Source organism: Stomoxys calcitrans, chromosome 1, assembly GCF_963082655.1.
Source record: "Stomoxys calcitrans chromosome 1, idStoCalc2.1, whole genome shotgun sequence".
Lineage (NCBI taxonomy): Eukaryota > Metazoa > Arthropoda > Insecta > Diptera > Muscidae > Stomoxys > Stomoxys calcitrans.
Window position 1 is genome coordinate 262,704,108 of NC_081552.1, and position 25,318 is coordinate 262,729,425.

The 25,318-nt window shown below is 39.8% G+C and overlaps 1 protein-coding gene across 3 annotated transcripts; it reads right to left on the minus strand.

Annotated features, from left to right (window-relative positions):
- Nucleotides 1–329: 329 nt before the first annotated feature.
- Nucleotides 330–25,311, minus strand: LOC106094411 (putative mediator of RNA polymerase II transcription subunit 26). Of its 3 annotated transcripts, none has more exons than XM_059363103.1 (5): nucleotides 24,381–25,311; nucleotides 18,992–19,126; nucleotides 5,915–6,694; nucleotides 5,626–5,807; nucleotides 330–1,030 (listed from the first exon to the last, which is right to left on the minus strand). In XM_059363103.1, the coding sequence occupies exons 1-5, from the start codon at nucleotides 24,496–24,498 to the stop codon at nucleotides 815–817; spliced, it is 1,431 nt and encodes a 476-aa protein (XP_059219086.1). In that variant the 5' UTR covers nucleotides 24,499–25,311; the 3' UTR covers nucleotides 330–814. The 3 variants fall into 3 exon arrangements, with proteins under 3 accessions (XP_059219086.1, XP_013117076.2, XP_013117077.1); XM_013261622.2 differs by lacking the exons at nucleotides 330–1,030; nucleotides 5,626–5,807; nucleotides 5,915–6,694 and adding exons at nucleotides 12,800–13,305; nucleotides 13,362–13,543; nucleotides 13,605–14,357 and having other exon boundaries at nucleotides 24,381–25,302; XM_013261623.2 differs by lacking the exons at nucleotides 330–1,030; nucleotides 5,626–5,807; nucleotides 5,915–6,694 and adding an exon at nucleotides 18,701–18,797 and having other exon boundaries at nucleotides 24,381–25,306.
- Nucleotides 25,312–25,318: the final 7 nt, after the last annotated feature.

The following is a 25,318-nucleotide window of genomic DNA, read 5'->3' on the forward strand; positions in this document are numbered from 1 at the left end:
AACGCAGCCTTCCTAGAGGCTGTTGTGAAAATCGTTACCCCCTTCCACACGCTGTGACTACAACAACCTCTTCAATTCCATGGCAGCCGGTTGTACGTACCGGATTGACCCGATAGAGTTCTTCATCGGCAAGGGCTGCCGCCTCAGTGTATAACGAACTGCTACAACAACAACTTCTTATAACTGTCTCCTCATAAAAATCTTATCTCAAAAACTCATTTTGCTAAGTTTTAAAACAATTGTATTATTATTATTTCATTTTTGTTTTTTGTTTTCTTGAAAATTAATTTATTTACAAAAAAAAAACATAAAAATAATATCAACACATATCGTCATTTAAAACTATAAAAAAAGGTTATAAAACAAAAATATAGAGTTCCTTAAAAAGTATTGAGCATTATAAACACATACATACATCATAGTTTAGTTTTAGATATACACATACATATATAATTTGTAAAAAAAAGCATACGAACAACACAAAAATTAATAGTAATCTTAAAAAAAGTGAAACTAATGGACTACATGGCTAAACAGACAACAATCGTAGTATGTATTGTAATTAGATGGTAGTAGTGTGGTAAGATTTCTTGCATCCTTCATTCCTCTTTCTGTTTCCTCTTAGTAAATTGGTAGTGAGTAGCAATTTGTTGTATTTTTTTCTTTGTTTTTTTTTTTTAAGATTAGCACACAAATTAATGGCATGGCGTTTTCATTATAGCACAAAAGTTTAGTTTTTTTTTTTGTTTAATTTCGAACAAAAAATTCAAAATTATCTACGTTCCGAATTCCTCTTGAAATCATCCACCTCGCGCTATTCGGGTTGCGCTTCTTCGAGGTTCATGAAAACATTACGCATTTGTTCTAGATCCGGTGGGGCGGTGTCCGGATTTCGTATCCATATGTTGTAGGCTCTTTTGTCCGTGATCGTCAGTGGTTTAAAGCATTTGGGATTAAGAGCCTCTTCACCGGATATTTTTGAATTGTAGCGGGCATATAGGAAAACACGATAACGCCAATTGTCAAAAGTCTGCAGATATGAAAAATAGGTGTTATAACGATAGGATATACATATATTGCAAATTTTTTTAGGTTTCAATTAAAAAAGAAACATGTAAAAGCGTGCTAAGATCGGCCGGGCCGAATCTTGGGAACCCACCACCATGGATTCTGTTAAGATATGGGACTTATATCTGGTTATAGACCGACTTGTAGCGTACTTGGCAAAGTTGTTAGGAGTCATAACAGAACACTATGAGCAAAATTTCAGCCAAATCGGACAACAATTGCGACTTCCAGGGGCTCAAGAAGTCAAATCGGGAGATCGGTTTATATGGGAGCTTTACACAGTTGTTGAAAGTCATAACAGAACACTATGTGCAAAACTTGGCTTAAAAGTGATCGCGTATGCTAATGACGTGGCAATTGCGGTTAGGGAAAAGTTTCCCAAATGTACTTCAGGAAGCTCTACGTGCAACAGCAAAGTGGTCTACCCAAAATGGCAAATGCAAATTTTTTGCCCATGAACATTCCACCAAGGAACAGGGGCAAACTTCTCACATATCAATGAGTGCAGTCCTATTCAAGTTTAAGCTCAATGACAAGGGGCCTCCTTTTAAAGCCGAGTGCGAACGGCGTGCCGCAGTGCGACACCTCTGGAGAGAAGTTTTACATGGCAAAGAACCTCACAAATGTTCCCAGCATTAGGAAGGGAAAACCACCGCTGAAAATTTTTTTCTGATGGTCTCGCCAGGATTCGAACCCAGGCGTTCAGTGTCACAGGCGGACATGATAACCTCTGCGCTAAGGTGGCCTCTACCGAAAGTGGTCTGGGTATAAATCCGTGCAAGACAGAAGTAGTTCTTTTCGGCGGGTGGAACCTGCCTCCTTGGGCGGAGGGAATGTTCCATTTATAGAAAGCGAAAAATACCTAGGTGTTTTGCTGGACAGGAAACTGAAGTTCAAATCCAACATTTTGTAAAGGGCTAGAAAGGCCTCTCTTGCCCTATACACCTGCAAGAGAACCATTAGCAAAAGTTGGGGATTTAGACCGCGTGTCATGCATTGGGTATATACTGTAGTTGTCAGACCTATTATGCTATGTGGTGTTGTGGTATGGTGGACGGCGCTTCAAAAGTCCACCTGCTGCTCAATACTTAACCGGATCCAAAGGATGGCTTTGCATCACAGCCGTACTGAGGACGTCACCATCTGATGCACTGAATTAAATGCTACATCTTATGCCTCTGAACATATTAGCTATCCAAATTGCAGCGACCACTGCCGTGAGGCTTAGGGAGCTTTCTCTTTGGTCATGTGGCGGCCAAGGACACTGTGTTATACTTGATACAATATCCGATGTTCCAGGCAGTGTGGATTACACCCTACCTGAGCCGCTTTTTGATAAAAATTACTGTACCACTATTCTTGATAGAACTGATTGGAACTACGACATCCATGGTAACAGAAGTTATATAGACTTCTATACGGTTGGTTCCAAACTAAACGACCAGGTGGGCTCTGGGGTGCACTCTAAAGATCTAGAACTGGTCATATCGAAGAGGTTACCCGACCACAATTAAGGAAGTGATGGAATGGCTAAGACAATATGTCATTACGACGATTGGTATAAATATCTTCTCAGACAGCCAGGCAGCCATTAAATCCCTGGAGAACGTCTTTTTGAATACAAAAACCGCCCTAGACTGTCGCAGATCTCTCAACGAGATGTCTGAACAGTTCAAAATTCACCTGTTTCCGGATGCCGGGCCACAGAGATATCCCAGGGAATTCTAAAGCAGACAAGCTTGCGAGACTAGGAACTGCCTTACACACTCCAAGGACACTGGAATCTGTGGGTATGCCTCTAGCGACATGTAAGCTATGTTTTCAAGACCAGGCCCGAAGGACAACGAATGATAAATGGTCACAAAGAGGGGGCTGTGAGCATTACTATGGGGCCTGATCTACAATAGACTTGAAGAGGTCAAGTCTGCTTTGCTGTCATTGGCTAGAACAGACGTCTCAATCATTGTATCCGTCATGACAGATCTCTGTCTAATCGGAAAACATGCAGGTTGCCAGCAACGACTTTTGCAGAAGCTGTAGGGACATCGAGAAAAAGGAGACTACAGAACACCTTCTGTGTGTGTGTGTGTCCCGCACTAGCAGTTAGAAGAAGTTCCACTTTAGTTTGTCATTTCTTTGAGAACTTGTGAATGTTCACATGCGCTATATCAGACAGTAGCGGATGTGAACATTCACAAGTTACAGGGCTTTTTAAAGCAATCTGGATGGTTCAACGGTAGGGACTAGAAGGCATCTTCCTTCTTCTGTTCCTGTGGTATCACAATGGTTTATCAATAAGAAGAAGGCCGATCGGGTCGGCTTCAGAGAGTACACTAATCGACGCTTTAGTGAGCTGACACCCCCGTCGAATGTCTCGGCAACTAACGAGAGACAATTCCGAGACATCATTAACGCAGCAGCAGCTCGCTTTATACTAGCCGGTCGAAAACCTAAGTGCGGCCCGCACTTCCTGCGCCGGGAATTTAGATACAGCTCCCATATATATGTTCGTCCGATTTGCAGTAATAATGCAATAAAATGGTCATTTGTTAACCGATTCTCGCGAAATTTGGCAGGAGGAATTTTCTTATGACTTTTGACATAACTGATGAATTTCATAGAAATCGGTTCAGATTAAGATATAGCTGCCATGTTTGTATATCGCCCGATTTTCACCTCTAGAGCCACTACAGTCGCATTTATTAACCAATCTTCCCAAAATTTTGTACAGCGCTTTTCCCGACGACTACCACAATATCTGAGAAGGTTGCTCGAAATCGGTTCAGATTTAGATATAGCTCCCAAAATATATGTTCGTCCGATTTGCAGTGATAATGCAATAAAATGGTCATTTGTTAACTGAATTCCTTGAAATTTGGTACCAAGGATTTTCTCTAGACTCTCGACATTACTTGTAAATTTCATAGAAATCGAATTGGATATAGCTCCTACATTGTACTTATAGGGTAGGTGTAGGGTATTATATTGGGTTGCCTAAAAAGTAATTGCGGATTTTTTAAAAGAAAGTAAATGCATTTTTAATAAAACTTTGAATGAACTTTAATCAAATATATAATTGCCAATTTGTTCGATAACCTTTTGCCATCTTCCTGGCAAATTTAGTATTCCACGCTCATAGAACTTCTGGCCTTTATCTGCAAAAAACTGAACCAAGTGCGATTTTATAGCCTCATCATTGGCGAAAGTTTTACCATTTAAGGAGTTCTGCAAAGATCGAAATAAATGGTAGTCTGATGGTGCAAGGTCAGGGCTATATGGTGGATGCATCGAAAGTTCCCAGCCAAGCTCACTCAGTTTTTGGCGAGTGACCAAAGATGTGTGTGCGGTCTAGCGTTGTCCTGGTGGAATATGACACCTTTACGATTGACCAATTCTGATCGCTTCTCCTTGAGGGCTGTATTCAATTTGTCCAATTGTTGACAGTAAACATCCGAATCAATCGTTTGGTTCCTTGGAAGCAGCTCAAAATATACCACACCCTTCCAATCCCACCAAACAGACAGCATAACCTTCTTTTGGTGGATATCAGCCTTTGAAGTGGTTTGAGCTGGTTTACCATGCTTGGACCATGATCGTTTTCGACTAACGTTGTTGTAAACAATCCATTTTTCATCTCCAGTTATGATTCGTTTTAAAAACGGATCGAATTCATTGCGTTTAAGGTGCATATCACAAGCGTTGATTCGGTTTGTTAAATGAATTTCTTTCAATACATGTGGTACCCATATTAAAATTGACGCCAAACAAAAAAAATGTAAACAAATTTTCGCGCACTTTTTTTCTAAAGCAAGCTAAAAGTAACAGCTGATAACTGACAGAAGAAAGAATGCAATAACAGAGTCACAAGCCGTTGAAAAAATTTATCAACGCCGACAACATTACTACTATAGCGTTGCCCAAAAAGTAATTGCGGATTTTTCATACAGTCGGCATTGACAAATTTTTTCACAGCTTGTGACTCTGTAATTGCATTCTTTCTTCTGTCAGTTAGCAGCTGTTACTTTAAGCTTGCTTTAGAAAAAAGTGTAAAAAAAGTATATTTGATTAAAGTTCATTCTAAGTTTTATTAAAAATGCATTTACTTTCTTTTAAAAAATCCGCAATTACTTTTTGGGCAACCCAATATATTACCGACAATTACTTTTTGGGCAACCCAATACATTCCGCACCACCCGACTTTTGCCCTTCCTTACTGGTTTTTGTATTGAATTACGTACTTTATCACAAATTTCTCAGTAGCTGAACTTTAAAAATACCGATATTGAATGAAATTAACAAAAATTTCCAACTTTAAACTAATTTTTGTCCCCTGGCAACGCAACTGTAGTCGGGTCGCAATCCATAATCGACCCAACAACCATGAAGAGAATGCAGCATAGAATTTTTGATAAAGAATTTTGTCTGGTTCTAGGAAAATTTAAAGTGGATCTTAAATTCAAGACTTTTTTCAATCCAAAAACACATTCAAGTTGCAATAAGTGCAACGATATGCAGTGGAGAGGTGGATTTTTCATTTCATGCACTCTTCCTACGAACCTGTTTCCATTCGGCAACATGTTTAACTGCTCCTTGAGGTACTGAGTTTAGTATGTCGGCCAATTTAACCCAATAACGGTTTAGTGCCGGATCATTGCGTCTATGTTCATTAATGACTGCATTCTGTTCCAGGAAGTTCACATAGACTTCCTTTTGTTTTTTCGACATACGTTCTTTGCGTTCTAATTGGGGTTTCGGAAGACGAGAAAAAGAACAGCATTAGGCAAAAGCAAAAAAAAAAAAAAAAAAAACGTCAAAATCAATTAGGCACGCATCACACTAAACTTACGTCTCAAACTATTCGTTGAGGTGGATTCCTGCAATAAGGACTCTATGTGTGGCTGGTGTTGTTGCTGTTGATGTTGCTGCTGTTGTTGTTGCTGCTGCTGTTGTAAATGCTGTTGTTGTAGAAAATACTCATGCATACGCTCTAAATGCAATTCCTGTTCCTGTAGCTCCCTTTCCATATACGTGGTCTCCTCGTCGGTATCGGGATTATTGTGCAATTTCAATGCTGACGTTGAAGAGCTTAATGCTAATGCAGCCACAGCTGCCTGCTGACTGGCAGCAGCTGCTGCTGCCGCCGCCGCCGCCGCTGCAGATGCCTCGGCCAAGGGTATGGAAGCTGATGATGCTGGTGGTGGTGGGGGTGGCTGTTGTTGTTGTTGATGATGATGTTGTTGCTGCTGCTGCTGTTGCGAATGCACTGAGGGAGGCGGCGATGGCGATACTTCATCATAGTCGATTTTAGGCTCTATCTCGAAGTGTTCGGCTGTGTCCATATTGGAAGGCAGTAAGTTCACATTGGAAATGCGTAATTTCAGGGGGGGTTCTTCATCGTTATCCGGTGAATGTTGTGAATTGGAAGCACTACTGTAGTGGGGTTGTACATGTTGCTGATTGTGGTGGTGTTGGTGGTGGCTGTTGTGTTGTTCCGGTCCACTGGCAGTGTTGTGTTGTGTTTTCGAAGGTTCGTGTAAATCTAAAGCTTGTTTTTGTGTCGAACCACAACGGCAGGAGAAGCAATTCGATATCAGCGTATGGTAGTTATCCTTACACGGATCAAACACTGCAAAAGACAAGAAGAAAACGAAATGAGTCTTGGCATGATTGAAGAAGTGATTGAAATTTACATTCGACAGAGGATTTGCAAAGCAAACACTTTTAAATTGAATTAATTTGAAAGAGGCGCTGGCCATAAGGAAAGCTTAAGCTTAAAAGAATTTGAATTTTAAAATCACACAAAACTTAACTTTTGAAAGGAAGGTTAATATTCACAATACAAATTTTAACAACGTACATAGGCTAGCATTATCACTTAGAAATTCATCAAAATTGTTGATCTTCAGCTATCGATCCCTTTGTAGAACCGACTACGTACCAGGATTGATAATTCAAAATATTGGTCTTTTTGGCAGATTTATCCAATTAAAGGGTGATTTTTTTGAGGTTAGGATATTCATGCATTAGTATTTGACAGATTTCAGACATGGTGTCAAAGAGAAAGATGCTCAGTATGCTTTGACATTTCATCATGAATAGACTTACTAACGAGCAACGCTTGCAAATCATTGAATTTTATTACCAAAATCAGTGTTCGGTTCGAAATGTGTTCATTCACCGTAACGTTGCGTCCAACAGCATCTTTGAAAAAATACGGTCCAATGATTCCACCATCGTACAAACCACACCAAACAGTGCATTTTTCGGGATGCATGGGCAGTTCTTGAACGGCTTCTGGTTGCTCTTCACTCCAAATGCGGCAATTTTGCTTATTTACGTAGCCATTCAACCAGAAATGAGCCTCATCGCTGAACAAAATTTGTCAAAATTTGAACACATTTCGAACCGAACACTGATTTTGGTAATAAAATTCAATGATTTGCAAGCGTTGCTCGTTAGTAAGTCTATTCATGATGAAATGTCAAAGCATACTGAGCATCTTTCTCTTTGACACCATGTCTGAAATCCCACGTGATCTGTCAAATACTAATGTATGAAAATCCTAACCTCAAAAAAATCACCCTTTATAAACCGATCTGAACCATATTGACGTCAGATGTCGGGAGGCTTAAAAAAACCCACTGTTGCAAATTTTAGCGAAATCTGATAAAAAATAAAGCGTTTATGGGCTTCAGACCCTTTATCGGCAGATCGGTCTATATGGCACCTATATCTAATTATAGTCCGACCTGAACCATATTAAGGTTGGGTATCAGGAGGCTAAAAATAAATCACTGTTTCAACTTTTAGCGAAATCGGATAAAAAATAAAGCGTTTATGGGCTTCAGACCCTTTATAGGGAGATCGGTCTGTATGGCAGCTATATCAAAATATAGTCCGATCAGAACCATATTTAGGTCGGATACTGGGAGGTATTAACCTACTCACTGTTTTAAATTTAAGCGAAAACGGGTAATAAATAAAGCTTTTATGGGCTTAAGACCCTATATCGGGAGATCGGTCAATATGGCAGCTATATCTAAATATAGTTCGATCTGAACCATATTTAGGTTCGGAGTTGAGCAACCTGAAGCTACTCACTCTTTCAAATTTCAGCTAAATCGGATAAAAAATAAAGCTTTTATGGGCTTCAGACCCTTTATCGGCCGATCGGCCTATATGGCAGCTATATCAAAATATGGTCCGATCAGAACAATATTTTGGTCGGATGCTGGGAGGTCATAAAATACTCACTGTTTAAAATTTCAGCGAAATCGGGTAATAAATAAAGCTTTTATGGGCTTCAGACCCTTTATCGGCAGATCGGTCTATATGACAGCTATATCTGAATATAGTCCGATCTGAACCATATTTACGTCAGATGTCGGGAGGCTTAAAATAACCGAATGTTGCAAATTTCAGCGAAATCGGATCAAAAATAAAGCTTCTATGGCCTTCAGACCATTTACCCGCTGATCGGTCTATATGGCAGCTATATCTAAATATGGGCAGATCTAATCCATATTTCGGTCAAATGTCGGCAGCCTTAAAATAACCGACAGTTTCAAATTTCAGCGAAATCGGGTAATAAATAAAGCTTTTATGGTCATCAGATTCTTTATCGGGAAATCGGTCTATATCTAAATATAGTCCGATGGGAACCATATTTGGGGAAGCATATTTGTCGGGAAGCGTTAAACTACTCACTGTTTCAAATTTCAGCGAAATCTGATGAAAAATAAAGTTTTTATGGGCATTAGACTCTTTATCGGAAAATTGGTCTATATAGCAGCTATATCCAAATATGGCCCGATTTGGCCTATTCAAGAACTTAACCAGCATGCATCAAAAAGAGGTATATGTGCCAAATTTCAGCTCAATATCTCAATTTTTTAAGGACAGACACTCGGACATCGTTAATTCGTCTTAGATTTTTACGACGATCCGAAATATATATACTTTGTAGGGTCGGAAATTGATATTTCGATGTGTTGCAAACGGAATGACTAAATGAATATACCCCCTATCCTACGGTGGTGTTTATAAAAATATGTAAAATAAAGTTGGGGATAGGATAGGTTATAAATTCCTTTATAAACTGGATTCATACGTTCAAGTTCAAAAATAACTGGCGGCGTTGAACATTGAGAGCCCACCAAGACCGACATAGCTCTTCAATCAGGCCCCGATCTTTCAAAAAACTTGGCAAAGTAACTTCGATATTAAAATCCAATAAATGCGAATAAAAGTGAGTACTGGGGTATGGCGAACTTCGTCAAGTTCCTAGGGAAGAGCAATATCGTTCCGGTCCATAGAACCGATCGCCGTGGGAACATGATGTCCATTGGATATTTAAAGGCGCCAATAGCTAACCTTGTCAAATCGAGGCACATCATAGGCACTTAGTATTAAAGTAAGAGTCGATTCCGACGGCTTCTACCTGAGACTCTTTACCCGATACCGCTGGTAGTACGCGACTGCATTTGCAGCTACTCCGTATAGCTCTATACGGACTAACCCCAAACCTTTGAAAGCGCCCGGTAACTTTCAGCTAAGCTTCTCATAACGATGAAAACCACACAGAGCGGAGCTTAAAATGCTAAATCTGTGTGGTGCGCATAGTTATCCTGTACCGGGAATCCAATGGTCCTAGTCAAGGCTTAGGTTGTAACAGCTATGTTTCTGTTATATGTCTGGGTTGCACCGCAGGTAACCTTTATGGTATATCTCTGTGGACAAGTGCGACACATATTCTGTACGTGACGTCAATGCTAGAGACGAATCCATTTTCCACATCGTGGTCAAGCCAGAACAGTGAAAGGTTGAAAACTCGATGCGAATGGTTGATGGTTGAAGTTGATAGCATTTGGCTGTCTTAGGGCTGTTCAAATATACCTAAAGCGCTGTTAAATACAGAGGCACATATTTGCTTTTCAGCACCACCCGCTGTAGATAATGAAGATGTTTCTGGGCTACGGTTGTGTGAGGGGGAGCGACCCTCCCCCTTAGCCTAATTTTCACAAACGCCAGATCTCGGTGATGGGTGGTGCGATTTAAGCGAAATTTTGTGTGCTCTCTTATAGTAACCTACAAAAAAAAATTTGGTATTCAAATTTCGGATGAGGTACCTAGGGGGGGAGCGCCCCACCCCAAAACCTGCCAAATATATATACACCAACCACGACAATATGGGACTCAAATGAAAGGTATTTAAGATTAGAAAACGTATCTGATATCCATTTGTAGGACCAAGTGTTTGGGGGACCACCCCAACCCCCAAAACACCCCTAAATCGGACTTATTTACTGACCATGGCAATATGGGAGTCAAATGAAAAGTATTTGCGAGTAAAATACAAATCTTATATGCAATTTTGGGATACAGTTTCTGGGGGTTCACCCCTTCCCCAAAACACCCCCCAAACAGGACTTATTTACTGACCATGGCAATATGGGGCTTAAATAAAATATGAATATGATATCCAGATGTGGGACCAAGTGTTTGGGGGGCCGCCCATCCCCGACAACATACGCCAAAGAAGACAAATCTACGGCCATAGCAATATGGAACTCAAATGAAACCCAATTATGACCATTGCAATATGAGGCTCACATAAGAGGTATTTTGGAGTAGAACACGAATCTGATATATATTTTCAAAGCCAAAACACTGAGTGGCCGCTCAAACCACCCCCCAAACAGGCCATGTTTGCCGACTATGGAAAAATGGAGCTCAAATGAAGGGTATTTGGGAGTAGACCATGAATCTGATATCAACATTCGGGACCAACTGTCTAGGGGATGTCCCACTCCTATAACAACACCCAAATAGGACGCATTTGCTCACCATGACAATTTGGATCATCAAGACAGTGGAGCTCGACCCCAAGAATCGATACCCACTTTCGGGACCAATTTTCTGGGGGTCTATCCCCTTCCCAAAATACCCCACAAACAGCAATTTTTTACTGACCATCGCAATATGGAGCTCAGAGAAAGGTATTTGGGAGTAGAATACAAATTTGATATCCCAATGTAGGACCATGTATTTAGGGCATCACACCTTCCCCAAAACACCCCTCAAAGGGTAAGCATTTTTCGACCAAGCCAATATGTGGCTCAAATGAAGGTATTTGAGATTAGAAAACGAATTTGATAACCAATTTTGGAGCCATTTCCAAAATCGCGAAAAACGTGAGTTTTCAACTGTGAAAAACGAACATAGTACCAGCCTTATAGCGCGATCCATTTTTTGATGTATTCTTAAACTCTCTATTGTTTATGTTTTATTCTCTATTCTCTTCTTGTCAAGTATAAGAAGATTGATTAAATCAGCTGTGTGACTGCATTCTGAGCAATGTTGCGCCAATGCTGTTGTTTGTTTGCCCTTTTATATGTCGTTGGTTCAACCTAACCAAGGCGTATTTAAAAAGGTGGTCTCACGCGAACAGCTGTTAATAGCCGGATGGGTTTGACGGTATTAAGATGTCAGATTTTTGTTTTGCATACTCTTTGTTGTTATCTTCTTTCACGCATATTCTCCGCTCATGTACGCATACGTATACACACACTCACACAAATTTGTTTGCGTGTGTTGGAAAAACAACGATTGGCTTAATGGCAAGATGCCGGATTGCACCATATGATTTGTGGTGGTTTTACAAATGAGACCACTTCTAATTGTTTAGCCATGCAACCTAACCTAGAAAGATGCTCACAATGTCCCTTAACTTAAGGATCTTAATCGTGCAGATAGTAATTGTTCGCCATGTGAAGAGAGCATGCAAAGATTTCCCCATTACATTTTGCTCACTCCGTATCAGCTTATTTAACAAATTTCGGTTAATCGCTTTATATGTGGTCAATAGGTTTTCTTTGATAATGTCCCAAGTACTGCTGGCTAGTGACTTGATGGCCTTGTACCCGCAATGAGCGTCAAAAGTGTATCAACACTCGTAAAATATTTTTTCAACAGGATTTATATCCAAGTTAATTTGCAATAAATCGAAAGCCGTCCTTATAATGAAAATTGCCACTCCTGACGATGGCCGACGCTTTTGATGCTCATAGTAGTTCTTGGTGTATAGTAAATTGCAGTTGTTTAAGCTGGCGAAGAGAGAAGCCTGTCGAGAGTGCTCTTCGGTCATCAGCTTCGAAATATAGCTCCGTGAAGATAGATGATTCTGTACTGGCAAGGTTTCGCCAGTTCGAGATGGCAGCACTGATCGATAATTATGTCCAAACGTCATGCGTGAAAGTGAAAAGTGTTCAATATACTCTGCCATTTCATTATGAAGAAACGAGCAACGATTCTTTAGATATTTATCCGCCTAAACACCTCAGCAATGCTACTGCTCCCCGGGTGTGAAATCGCCACATCAACAGAAGTAAGAGCAAGTTTAGAAAAATAAAGGTTAAATCTGATTGGGAAGAGAACACCAACCTGCGACTCCCTGAGCTCCGAATTTTCAAGTTTTAGTTCACCAAAGTTTTCTCTCTGAAAATCAAAATAATAGAAAATTAAAAGGTTTGTTCACCCAGACACATTTAAAGTTTTGAATCTGAAACCAATGGTCACTCAAATCACTTTTCTCCAAATTTTTTTTCAAGATTTTCCTTTTAGTTCACTTTTCACTATTAACTGCTTTCTTCGACCACTCTAATACAGCGCAAATGGTGGCTTAGCGAAAGCACTGTTTCCAATTGGACTCTTGTCACAAATCAACAATGGGTTTAGTTTCACACATTTGGTGGTCTCTTTATTGCACTTTGGCATAAACACAGGGCTTCTCTATGGAATACTTTATATAATTTATATAAAAAATAGTAGTATGTCATTTGTAACAGAAGAAAGACTTAGCGTAATAAATTATTATGTGGTAATTTTTTTTTAAAAATGTATTTAGATAAGATGTATTTTATTGTTTTAATGCGAAGAAGACTCAACGCTAAAGATCCCTTTGAGTTATCTTTAGCATCTTCGCCAGCAAGAGGAAGACATTTGCATCATTAGTCAGTAATCGTAGTCGGTAGCCTGGGATTCATCTAGGGATGAGAACATTTCCATTTTTTCAAAGTCTTGGGGTGCCGTACTCTTGTGGCTAGTCCACATGGCATAAGCTCGTTGATCGGTGGGTGTAAGAGGTTTATAGTTTTTGGGATTCTGAGCGGCGGCTCCTTCCAATTTGGTATTGTAGCGAGTGTACATGAAAACGCGATAACGCCATGCGTCAAAGGTCTAAAAGAATGAAATGAAATGAAATGCTTGTTGTCAATTGTATTCCAATACAGTACCTGTTTCCATTCCTCCACATTCTTAACAGCACCCTGGGGTACACTGTTCAAGAGATTGGCCAATTTGTTCCATAGGGGTTCTAACAAAACATCATTGCGGCGCTGGGTTAACATGCAGGGATTCTCTTCGAAAAATTTCACATATAATTCCTTTTGATCCTTGGACATGCGTTCACCTCGCCCTAGGGAGAAAAAGAGCAATTAAATCAAAGACTGTATTTATGCATTGAGCGTTAGACTTACTCCTGAAACGACTCATCATGACTGGAGAATATTGCGGTTGTTGTTGCTGTTGCTGCTGGGAGGGTGGCGTATTATGTTGTTGGGCATTTGCTACACTCACTTGTGCTAACGATTGCGGAGGAGGAACTTGACCCAATGGCGAGGACGGATTATTAAGTGATGCATTGCTTGGATTCGCCATCATGGAGTGATGGCTGGCATAATTCCCTGCAAAATGCTGCGCTAATTGCTGTTGCTGCTGATGCAGTTGTTGATGTTGCTGGTGTTGATGATGTGATTGTGCCTCGTGTTGTTGATGGTGATGATGGTGCTGCTGATGTTGCATTTGATGCTGTTGCTGCAGCACCTGCTCTTGTCTCTCATACCTCAAATCCCTTGACTCGATCATATCGGAATCATCTTGTTCCGCCTTGGGCACAACCATGGGGCCAATGGCCTGAGTTATGGCATCAGCATTGTTTTGACTATACACTTGCGATACTCTTATCTTGTGTTCCGTTTCCAGCACATTCGAATGATCTGACTGGTTTTCCATGGCATCCAGCGGTGATCGTGATCTGGCCAGCATGGCCATATTGTTCGCCACACCCATGCCATACAGCTGCGGGGGCATCTGTGTCGTTGGCAAGGGCGAGTCCAAATTCGTTGAGGATTCACTGGATTTCTGAGGCAGCGGTACACACATTTGCTTTTGCGAACATGACGGCTCATAGTTGAGCTGTTGCTCCTTCAGCATGTTGGCCTCATCGTTACCTGCAAGATAAAGCATTTTAAAATGCCATGTTTTAATAGACAATATAAACTTCTAGACTTACAAGCAATATATAAACAGGACGGACGTTTTTTGTTTTTTTTTTTTTTGGTTTTGGTTTTGGTATGCTATTACTATTCGTTTCGATTGACACTTGAATGCATTTCCAATTCGAGAATTTCAAACACTTTTTAGTAGCCATATAAACTGATAAATTGCATTTCGAAACTGCCATTCGTTTCCAAAATAACAACGACACACAGCTAATTTCGATTAATACAAGCAGTGGGTTAAGAAATCAAGACTACAAGAATTAGTTATAGAGATATTTGGTCAATGTGTTGTAAAAACAAAACAGGATAAGAGTATATTGGGATCCAGAAGAGTATATTGGGATTAATAAAATTATTCATGTGAATGCTCTTCGAATCATAACAACTCTCACTCATCCGCTTCGCACAATAGATTTGGTTTAAGGAGAAAAAAATAACAAAAGAAAAAAAGATGCAAAAGGAAAATAAAGTCCCTCAAAAAAGCTTTTGAGGTTAAATACGATTTACAGCTTATGAGGTCGAAACAGTCAAATATTAAGCCCACTGATCGACTGTTCTCTACATATGGGCCATAGTTTGTCTTTGAGCACTCTAATTGCTTGCGATCAGATCATGTCAATTTTCGCCTTAGCATGCTACTAGTGGCTCTTTATCTATCGAAGAGCTTTGATATGTCCATCAACGCTCTTTGGGGACATTTCCAGGGCTGCTGAGATTAAAACGTTTCTAATGCAGAATATGGAGATGGGAGTAACCTCTTCGATACAGTTAAAACTCTGCGTATCAGCTTGTGACTGCATTGAGATAGTGCCAAATGTGGACAATACCGGCTTCAGGTTCCCATCTTTGCAATACCTATAATAGGTTATAATACCTGTGACAGGTCTGATCTTGACAGGTAGGGAGAAGAAATTATAACGTAAAAAAGAACCAATGGGATAACATCAATTTGTTCAACTATTGTCCCAAAAAGATTTTGAGGTTAAAAATGACATCCGGCTGAAGAGGTCAAAACAGTCAAATAATTGCTCCAAATATGTGCATAGCATGATCATATCAAGCCCACAAGCTATAGTTTGTCTTTGAGCACTCTAATTGAGGTTATGTATAGCGGTAATACATCGCAATAGGAATATAAGAGTCGATGGTGTGAAAATTCCAACCATATACTTGGTGTCACATTGGACCGTCTTCAAAATTTCAGTTTTCAAAAGTGCCACCGCAATATGTGGCAGGAGTAGCAACAAGGTCTTAATATCGTTTGTCAGCAAAATCGCTTCTCTCAGGTGGCAAAAATCTTACAAGTGCACATTCACAAATACAGTTGTTGCTGCCGATGAAACACTCCATCGAGTCAATCCGTCACGTTCAACCAGCTGCCATGGGATTGACACAAATACAATACTAGAGAATAGTATAGAGTGAAAGATAATACAGAGTGAGACGTTCAGGCTTTAACCCTTGGCAGCCGGTTGTACGTACCGGATTGACCTGATGGATTCCTTCATCAGCAAGGGCTGCCGTCTCTGTGTACAACACACTGATACAACAACAACAGGAATCCCATGGCAGCCGGTTGTACGTACCGCTACAATCCCATGGCAGCCGGTTGTACGTACCGGATTGACCCGATAAAGTCCTTCATCGGCAAGGGCTGCCGCCTCAGTATACAACACACTGCTACAACAACAACAACAAGAGGCTTTCTATCAAACAAAGGAATTCTATTCTGTAGTCAAGTAAATCACCCATCACACACAGCTCATAGACATACAAATTTATGATGAGGCACCAGCGCGATGTTATCGAGACGACGACAGGAAACATGGTTGGAATGGAAGAGGATTCGAATCGGATGCTGCCAGCGGCACTAGAAGTTCATGCTATACATATGGATCAAAGAGGCTGGGCAGAGTGGGCCTGGGGTCTACACTGAGGACCCAGGGACTGATATTAAAGATCCGACTGCCTGACCATAATTTGGTCCTGCAGGCGAAGATCCGAAAGATTAAGGAATGCGTGAGGTGGCATGATGTTACGGCAAGGAGGTCGAATGTTAACATCTTTACGAACAGTAAATTGACCATTAGAGCTATAACAACCAAGACCCCTACTCTGAGGATGGCAAGGTCTGCATCGGTTGGGTGCGTGGCCACAGCAAAGTAAGGGAGAACAAAAGGGCCAACGAATTGGCCATAGGTACCAGAGGACACCCAACAATAAACTTGTCGAATGCGAAACCTAACAGGGCGGCTCAGTACGAGTTAATGGCGTGGATAACGAATGCAAATGTAGTACTGAGGAACAGTGAAACGGTCGGTAAGACGACGAAAATCCAATGTGGGATTAGAATCGGGAGAAGACGAGGCTATTTCAGACAGCAAGCCGAATGGAGATCAATATGGCTTTAGGTATCATTACGGGTCACATAGTCAATAAGCCAATGCCTAGCTTTCGCAGAAAACAGACTCTGGCATTTTGGTGCGGATACGATGCCCTACTTGAACCAGCTAAGGGGACTAAAATAGAACCCGGCACCGTATGACTAGGAGCACCACACTGGTTCGAACTCTCAGTTCCGACTATCCAGTATCCAACGCTCAGCTTGCGCAACTAACAGACTCCGGCATTTTGGTGCGGATACGATGCCCTACTTGAACCATCTAAGGGGACTAAAATGGAACCCGGCACGGTATGACTAGGAGCACCACACGGGTTCGAACTCTCAGATCCGATTTACTGTGTGGTGTTCATCTTCCTGACGAGAAGCTCAACTGCAACTGGAGTCACGAACAATCAACGAGCGATGTCGAGTGGAGTTTCAGTGGGAGGCCGGCCGGCACCGGTTCTAGATTAAATACAGAGCGACCATTATACTCCATATGAAAAGGCGAGTTATTGGCGCCTTTAAATAACCAATGTCCATAACGTTCCCGCTGCTACAGACCGAAAAGAGCTTGGTCACATATGGAGCTGGATAAGGATCGGCACTTCCACACACAAATGTGGTTACAACAATAACAACTAAAATAGAAACTATTAAAAATTTTGTAAGCAGTAGGGACTTCCAGACGTAGATAAGTGTGCACAACAAGCCGATTACTGGCTTAGAATGTTGTAGCCACATTTGCATGTGGGTGTGGCGATCCTCGTCAAACTCCTATGGGTGAGCAATCTCGTTCCGGCCCAAAAGGGTGATCATTGGTTATTGAAAGACGCCATTTCGAGCGTCATAGGCATTGAGTATTCATGCAAGAGACGATGCCGTCCGGCCTCTCAATAAGGCTCTCCGCTCGATGCCGCTGATTGTTCACGATTGCCGTTGCAGCTACTACGTATAGAGCATTGCACTATCCGCAACCAGTGGACGCGCGGGATGGCTCGCAGATAAGCTTCTCGTGACAGCTAAGAGCACCACACAGATCGGAACTTAAAATCCCAGCCTGTGTGGTGCTCACAGCTATCCCGTGCCGGAATGGGCTTTGGTGTAAGTCCATAGTGGTGTGAGGTCGGATTAGAATCTGAATCTCTATTCAGCCTAACCCACCCTAAATTCCTCCCGACAAACCAAAGCACGGTCTAAAACTTCAGCAGGCATCGAGCGGAGAGTCTCAGTGAAAGGTCGGGTGGCAACGGCTCTTGCATAAATACTGCGTGCCTACGATCCTCGAGTTATTGGTGCCTTTAAGAAACCAATGGCCACCCTGTTCCCGCGGCAATCGGTCTTTTGCACCGGAACGCGCTTGCTCGCCTACAGGAGCTTGACGAGGATCGCCACCTCCACATGAAAATATGGTTACAACAACGTCAACTATCCAGTCCATTGTATGAGATAGTGAGATCGCTGTTAAGCTTACCGCTAAGCGGCTCTCATTCGCAAACTTTACATGACCATATATCGCAAATTGCTACAGAATTGGTGGATGCATTGCCATTTCTGATGGTGTCCCAGAAATCTATGCTAAGGCGGTTATGCCAACCTATTGCATATAGGGGGACTTTATACTTGGTTGGATGCTGTTGTTGGCGTAGCAGTCTGTTGCACACTGAGGCGTCTCTTCTTGGTGTCTCTTCACATCGTCCAAGTCCCTGAAGGATGGCATTAAGTGACCCGCCATCATCATTTAAAATAGAAAAACAGCCTCTTTGAGCTTTATGATTTGTATACCCTACACCACTACTGCGGCATACAGTATTACATATAACTTATTTTAATAACCCGTTGGAAGAATTGTAGATAGCGCGCATATAAATTGCTGTGTTTAACAGAATTTAAGTTTAAATGATGCGTGCAGAGACATCTTTTGTCTGCGTATGTGTATTGAGTACGTTTGTACGTAGGTAGATATCTGTATTTTTAATTACATCGATTTAATCCTGGTTCGCCACCTAAAATTAATTTTCAAAATATTCTTTAAGCCTATAACAAAACTTGTGTAGTAGTATAACAGTTTTAACAACATTATAACAACGAAAAAAAAAAATAAATAAGAAAACAAAAAGCTATGGACGCTGTAAACAAATAATCATCAATAATAAAAAAAAAAACAATAAAACCTATTGATGAACATATTCAAACTTACCCTGGCCAATTTCTATAACGAAATTGGTTAAATCGTGTCGCTGGGCCAAATACTGCAGTAGCAATTCATCGGGGATGTTGAAACCAATCTTCTTATTGCGAAATTCAAAATTATAAATTCCAAAAGCGGCGCGAACTGTAAACACCATAGAAGAGAAAGAGATAAAAATTAAAGAATATTTTTTAGATAGGTATAATGGGAAGAAAAATAAACATCTCTTCATATAAATATAATAAAATTAAGATATGCGAGAGAGAGAAGGAGCAAACAAGAATTTTAGAATGTATAATAGATAAGACGATGGCATTCCTGCCCATAGTTTACAAAGAGAGCTCCTATAATTATATGGTGGTGTTGGTGGTAATGGCGGGCTATAGTAGAACAGAAAGCTCTACAAGTAATTAATATAGAAGCATAATAATAAAAAGTTAAAAATAGAAGCATATTCTCTTGCACACTCACGCACACACACACACACACACACTCACTCTCATAGAGATAATTGCCGAAAGAGTGCTCTCTCATACACCGCCCCTTCCCCCCCCTTCAAATAGAATGATTGTCTGATGAATTGCTTACTCAACGAAAGAAAGCAAAACAAAGGTCCGGACTAAACGTAGAATAAACAGACGGCATAGTAAACGAATATGTAGTTACTAGGATTGCCACATCGCAATAAAAACTATATTTGTAGGATTTAGAGTGTGCTACAACCAGCGTTGCCGTTGTGCCACTTTAGAATCAAAATTTGACACTTTTTTTGTTCGATGCCAATTGTGTGCCACTGATTTATTTTTGATATTAAACGCCATTCTTTTATCATTTTTGGGCCACTTTTCCATCTATTTGTGCCACTTGTTCAAAAATACAACTATTGGGTTGCCCAAAAAATAATTGCGGATTTTTCATATAGTAGGCGTTGACAAATTTTTTCACAGCTTGTGACTCTGTAATTGCATTCTTTCTTCTTTCAGTTATCAGCTGTTACTTTTAGCTTGCTTTAGAAAAAAAGTGTAAAAAAAATAAAGGGTGATTTTTTTGAGGTTAGGATTTTCATGCATTAGTATTTGACAGATCACGTGGGATTTCAGACATGGTGTCAAAGAGAAAGATGCTCAGTATGCTTTGACATTTCATCATGAATAGACTTACTAACGAGCAACGCTTGCAAATCATTGAATTTTATTACCAAAATCAGTGTTCGGTTCGAAATGTGTTCATTCACCGTAACGTTGCGTCCAACAGCATCTTTGAAAAAATACGGTCCAATGATTCCACCAGCGTACAAACCACACCAAACAGTGCATTTTTCGGGATGCATGGGCAGTTCTTGAACGGCTTCTGGTTGCTCTTCACTCCAAATGCGGCAATTTTGCTTATTTACGTAGCCATTCAACCAGAAATGAGCCTCATCGCTGAACAAAATTTGTCAAAATTTGAACACATTTCGAACCGAACACTGATTTTGGTAATAAAATTCAATGATTTGCAAGCGTTGCTCGTTAGTAAGTCTATTCATGATGAAATGTCAAAGCATACTGAGCATCTTTCTCTTTGACACCATGTCTGAAATCCCACGTGATCTGTCAAATACTAATGCATGAAAATCCTAACCTCAAAAAAATCACCCTTTATATTTGATTAAAGTTCATTCTAAGTTTTAGTAAAAATGCATTTACTTTCTTTTAAAAAATCTGCAATTACTTTTTGGGCAACCCAATATTTATCGATTAGCTTTCGTTTGTAGTCCAACAAATCGCATATAAATTTTTGAGATGAAGGAGAGCAACTGCACAAAACAAAAAAATTTTGCTTATGTTTGTGAAATATACAGGGTGGCTGATGAATATTGCTACAATGATGAATATTGCTACATTTTTTTTTCGGTGTATGGAATACATTTTTCTTTTATTCATGTTAAATTAAATTATTAAATTAATTATTAAATTATTATTAATTAAATTAATTAATTAATTAATTAAATTAATTATTAAATTATTATTATTAAATAGAAAAAAAGTTATTACATTTTTTTTTGGTAGCGGCTTTCATCAGCCACCCTGTATCATTTAGGTATTTAAATACCAAACACCGCAACTCCTCAAAACATTTATTCTAAATCCTACAAATACATGTTCTGTAGATCGTAGATCGATTTTGCAAAGTCCGTTCGTCCGTTCAAATTTGATTTTGTCTTTTTGGTTCCAAAAAGTCTCGACCGAAAACCTAGGATTGATTTACGGTGGTGAGAATCTAAGATTCGGATTGACCGAACTTATCTTTTATACACCTTTTTATGTTATTTATAAAAAAAAAACTGAATTGTTTGTTTTGTTAAACACGTTTTATTTTTTTAAAAAAATTTTGTGCCAAATTTTGGACCAATTTCAACAAGTTTTTTATGTTATTTCTGTATAAAGCAGAAGGTTTATTTCATGCTTTTATTTTTTGTTTCCACTACCTTTTTCGTTTGTTTCTTTTTTAATAAAAACAAAAAAAAATTGCCACTTTTTGTGCCACTTTTCAAAACACAAAACACCATTTTTTTACATACGACATTTTTTGTGCCACTATTTGAAAATTTCCAACGGTAACGCTGGCTACAACACAGCCTATTTTAATTTTAGCTAAAGCCCGGTATGCAGCTCTGGCGAAAATTTCGCTACCAATCAAAAAGGTGAAAAAAACGACCCATTCGTTTGGCCAATCTGACACACTTTTTTCCAGATAATATGCGTACTCGTATTTATCACAATGAAGTCTTATTATGAATAAATGGATCCATTACGTGCAGCAAAAAAATAATCAAAGCATTAGTTTTCTTACAATGAAGTCGAAAACAATCTCTGATGCTTCCAATTGAACCCTGTAGCAAAAAGCAACCGAGGCACAGAAGGCTATAAGGGAGCTATAACACGCAATAGACTGATTCAGACAATGCTTGGACTAGATGTTGATTAATAACAGAACTCAACAAAACAAATCGTATAAATTTTCCTCTCTCTATAGGGGATACATATCAAGTAATAGACCGATTTGTACCAGTCTGGATATGATTGTTGGAAGTCATTATAGAACTAACCATGCAAACTTTCAGCCTAATCTGTAAAGAAATAGGGTCTCGTAGAGTTCCAAGAACTCAACTACGAAATCGGTTTAGGGGAGCTATATATAGCCTTGGGCCTTTTTAGATCAGGTACAATCACAAATGGCCTACATCAACGACACGTGATAGTTTTGAGCACCACAAGGGCTGAAACATTGAGGTCCGATCTGTGTGGTGTTCATTGCTTTCACGTGGAATGTGAAATGCTCCATACAGAGTAGCTGTAACGACAGTCGCGGACAATCAGCATTATCGAGCGGAGAGTCTAAGTGAAAGGCCGGGCGGCACCGACTCTTGCACTAATACTGAGTGCCTATGATGCTCGATATGATAAGGCGGGTTATTGGCGTCTTTAAATAGCCAATGGCCACCCTGTTCCCGCGGCGATCGGTTCGGATCGGATTTGGACCGAAGCGAGCTTGCTCACCTACAAGAGCTTGACGAGGATCGCCTCTTCCTCATTAAAACGTGGTTACAACAACAACAGCCTACGTCAATAAGAAGTCCGAACGGCAAAATACAGATCGACACCACTAAGTAATATTACATGACGGGATTCCAAAAAATTGTCGCCAATATAATTAAAGGGATAAGTACTGCTGAAATTTTTTTTGATATTTTCGCCAGGATTCAAATCTGGCCTTGAGCGTCATATGGGGACATTTTCGTTTGTTTTTTTTTTTTTTTTTTTTGTTATTAATCAATCAAATTTCGTCAGTGGAATACATATGATGAGACGGAAGTTTCATTTCAATTTCTACGCTACTGTGCCCATCAGTAAAACAATTTAGAATATTTAGGATTACCACGTGCTCAAACCTAAACTTCGGGAAATCCAGTGCTAAAAGTCGAATTTAGTCGGGATTTTCTAAAAATGTAGGCCTCTCGAATCTGCCAGATAGTAAATTCGCGAAAAAATCATCTCCCTACGGAGGCCATGACACTTGAGGCGCCACTCCTCTTGGCCTTTGATGAAAAATTGCCAAATAAGGCCCAGTATGCACCTAAAAAAAACATTTTTGGTAGCAAACACATGGTAAAAAACATGAAAAAACTATGCGTTTGGTCAACCTGTTACACTTTTTTGCTGATAAAGTGCGCATTTTCCGAAACTAAACGTTATTTTGTTGGTATAAATCCATTACGGGGTGCAAAAAGTTATCAAATTAAGAATTTTCTTGAAATAAAATAAAATAAAAAGAACAATATCCAATGTTTTCAATGTCACCCTGTAACACCAAGCAAACCGAAAACCTCGCTCAGGATATGTCACGGCCAGCAAATCTAGGTTTTTTGAGGACTTCGCTAAAACATCCCTCCAACCGAGAGGTTCGCATGTCGCATTTGGGCTTTAGGCAAAAACTAGCAAAGCCGTTTATAATGAGCGTTTTCCAAGCTACCAAACCTCTACTCAATTCGGACGGCATTGAGGGTTGTAACATACCACTTACTTGACGGCACAAAATCTTGAAAATATTCGTCACCAAGTCCCTACATTGCCCACTACGTGGAATGACCTTGGCAGACTGGAGACAAGTTTTTTAATTTTTTATATGAACCGTTTGCACTGCTTGATTCAATGTAGATATAAATTTCTGCTAATATAAATTGAACCACGAATATTAAGGAACAAGGGGCAGTCTTTTCACATATCAGTGAGTGCTGTCCGATTCATGTTTAGGCTCATTAATAAGGAGTCTCTTATTTATAGTGAAATCAGGGCGTCGCTTTAAAAATGTGGTTTTGAATAGCTTATACCTCATAAATTCCGCCAGCATTAGAAAGGGGACAACCTCACTGAAATTCTTTTCTGATGTCGTCAGGATTCGAACACAGGATCACAAATGAATGGCTACTCCCACTTTAAAAATAAATATTTGCACTTGCAAATTTTAAACAAAGAATTGTTTTCCAACCTTTGATCTTTTCAAACATCTTCTCCCAAATACAGTTCTCAATTCAGTGATATGGCAACCTTGTTCACCACAGAAGAAATAAAACTACTATAGAACAGCCAAAGCAAAGACAACAAAAAAAATTTAATTGCACTGAATACACACTTGAATTCTCGACGATTGGGAAGCAGCAGGAATAGTGTCATTGGTGGTATGGGCAGAGGGGCCATCGCTTAATGTATAGTAAAAGGAATTTTTCTATTAATTAATTAATAAATTGATGATTTGTGCTACTTTACACAAATAAGCTGATGGTGCTGTCCGTCCGCATTGTGACATCAAACAAGACAGACCGACCGACGGACCATACATTCAACATACTACTCACCGACATTTTTCAAATCCCAAATACTCAGATCACGATTTTCCTCTGGCACTCCAATCATCAACAGTTTTTTCGTGTCTCGAAACTGAAAAGGCAATATAATGCCCGAACGCAAAACCATTTTGTATCCGTAGGGGCAACAGCGTAAATTTTTCACTTGGATCCACCAATTCTATAAACTACACACACAATTTCGCCTTTTTTCACTTTTGGATGCATGCAAACACACTTTATTCCGTCGCAATTGTGGTTAAACTTTTACTCTACTACTTTTTTTATATGTGGCGACTGCTTAGAATTAAATTTATTTCAGATTTTTTGAGGTTTTTCCGTTTCACACCTTCATTTGGGCTTTTAACTTGTCAAAATGAAAAAATTCTTCTAATCTTTAATTTTTTTTAGTTCGTTCATTTATCATACGCATACATTTTCATTTTTTATTTTATTCCATTCCATTCTCTCTTATGGCGAAGTCGCGCTCTCTCACCCATCCTCTCGCAGTTATTTTGAGAGAATAAGAGAATATGTCACATAAGAGGGAAAACGCAAAAACGGTTCAAAACAAACCGTCCGTCCGGGCAAAGCAGACCGAATGTTCGTTGTTGTTTTTGTCTTTCATATTTTTTTTGTTGAGCTTTGTTTACGAACGGGGTCACAGTGAAGTGAAGAAAAAACAAACGTTATGTAGTGGGCGGAAAGTTGGAGGGGTGGAAATTTTCAGCCAGCCATCTCCTTAACATTTGGGCATATTGTAAATTCAAGCATTTAGGTTAAATGAAAATCAGCAACCATTTTTCAAGCTGAAGCTCCTCATACATGTTTTTAGTAGCAGATTACCACAAATTAGACTTTACAAAACACCGCAACGAGATGATATACCTCTTGCGTTTTACACTTTTTATAAATTCTGCGAAATATATAACTAATCACAACTGTTGTTA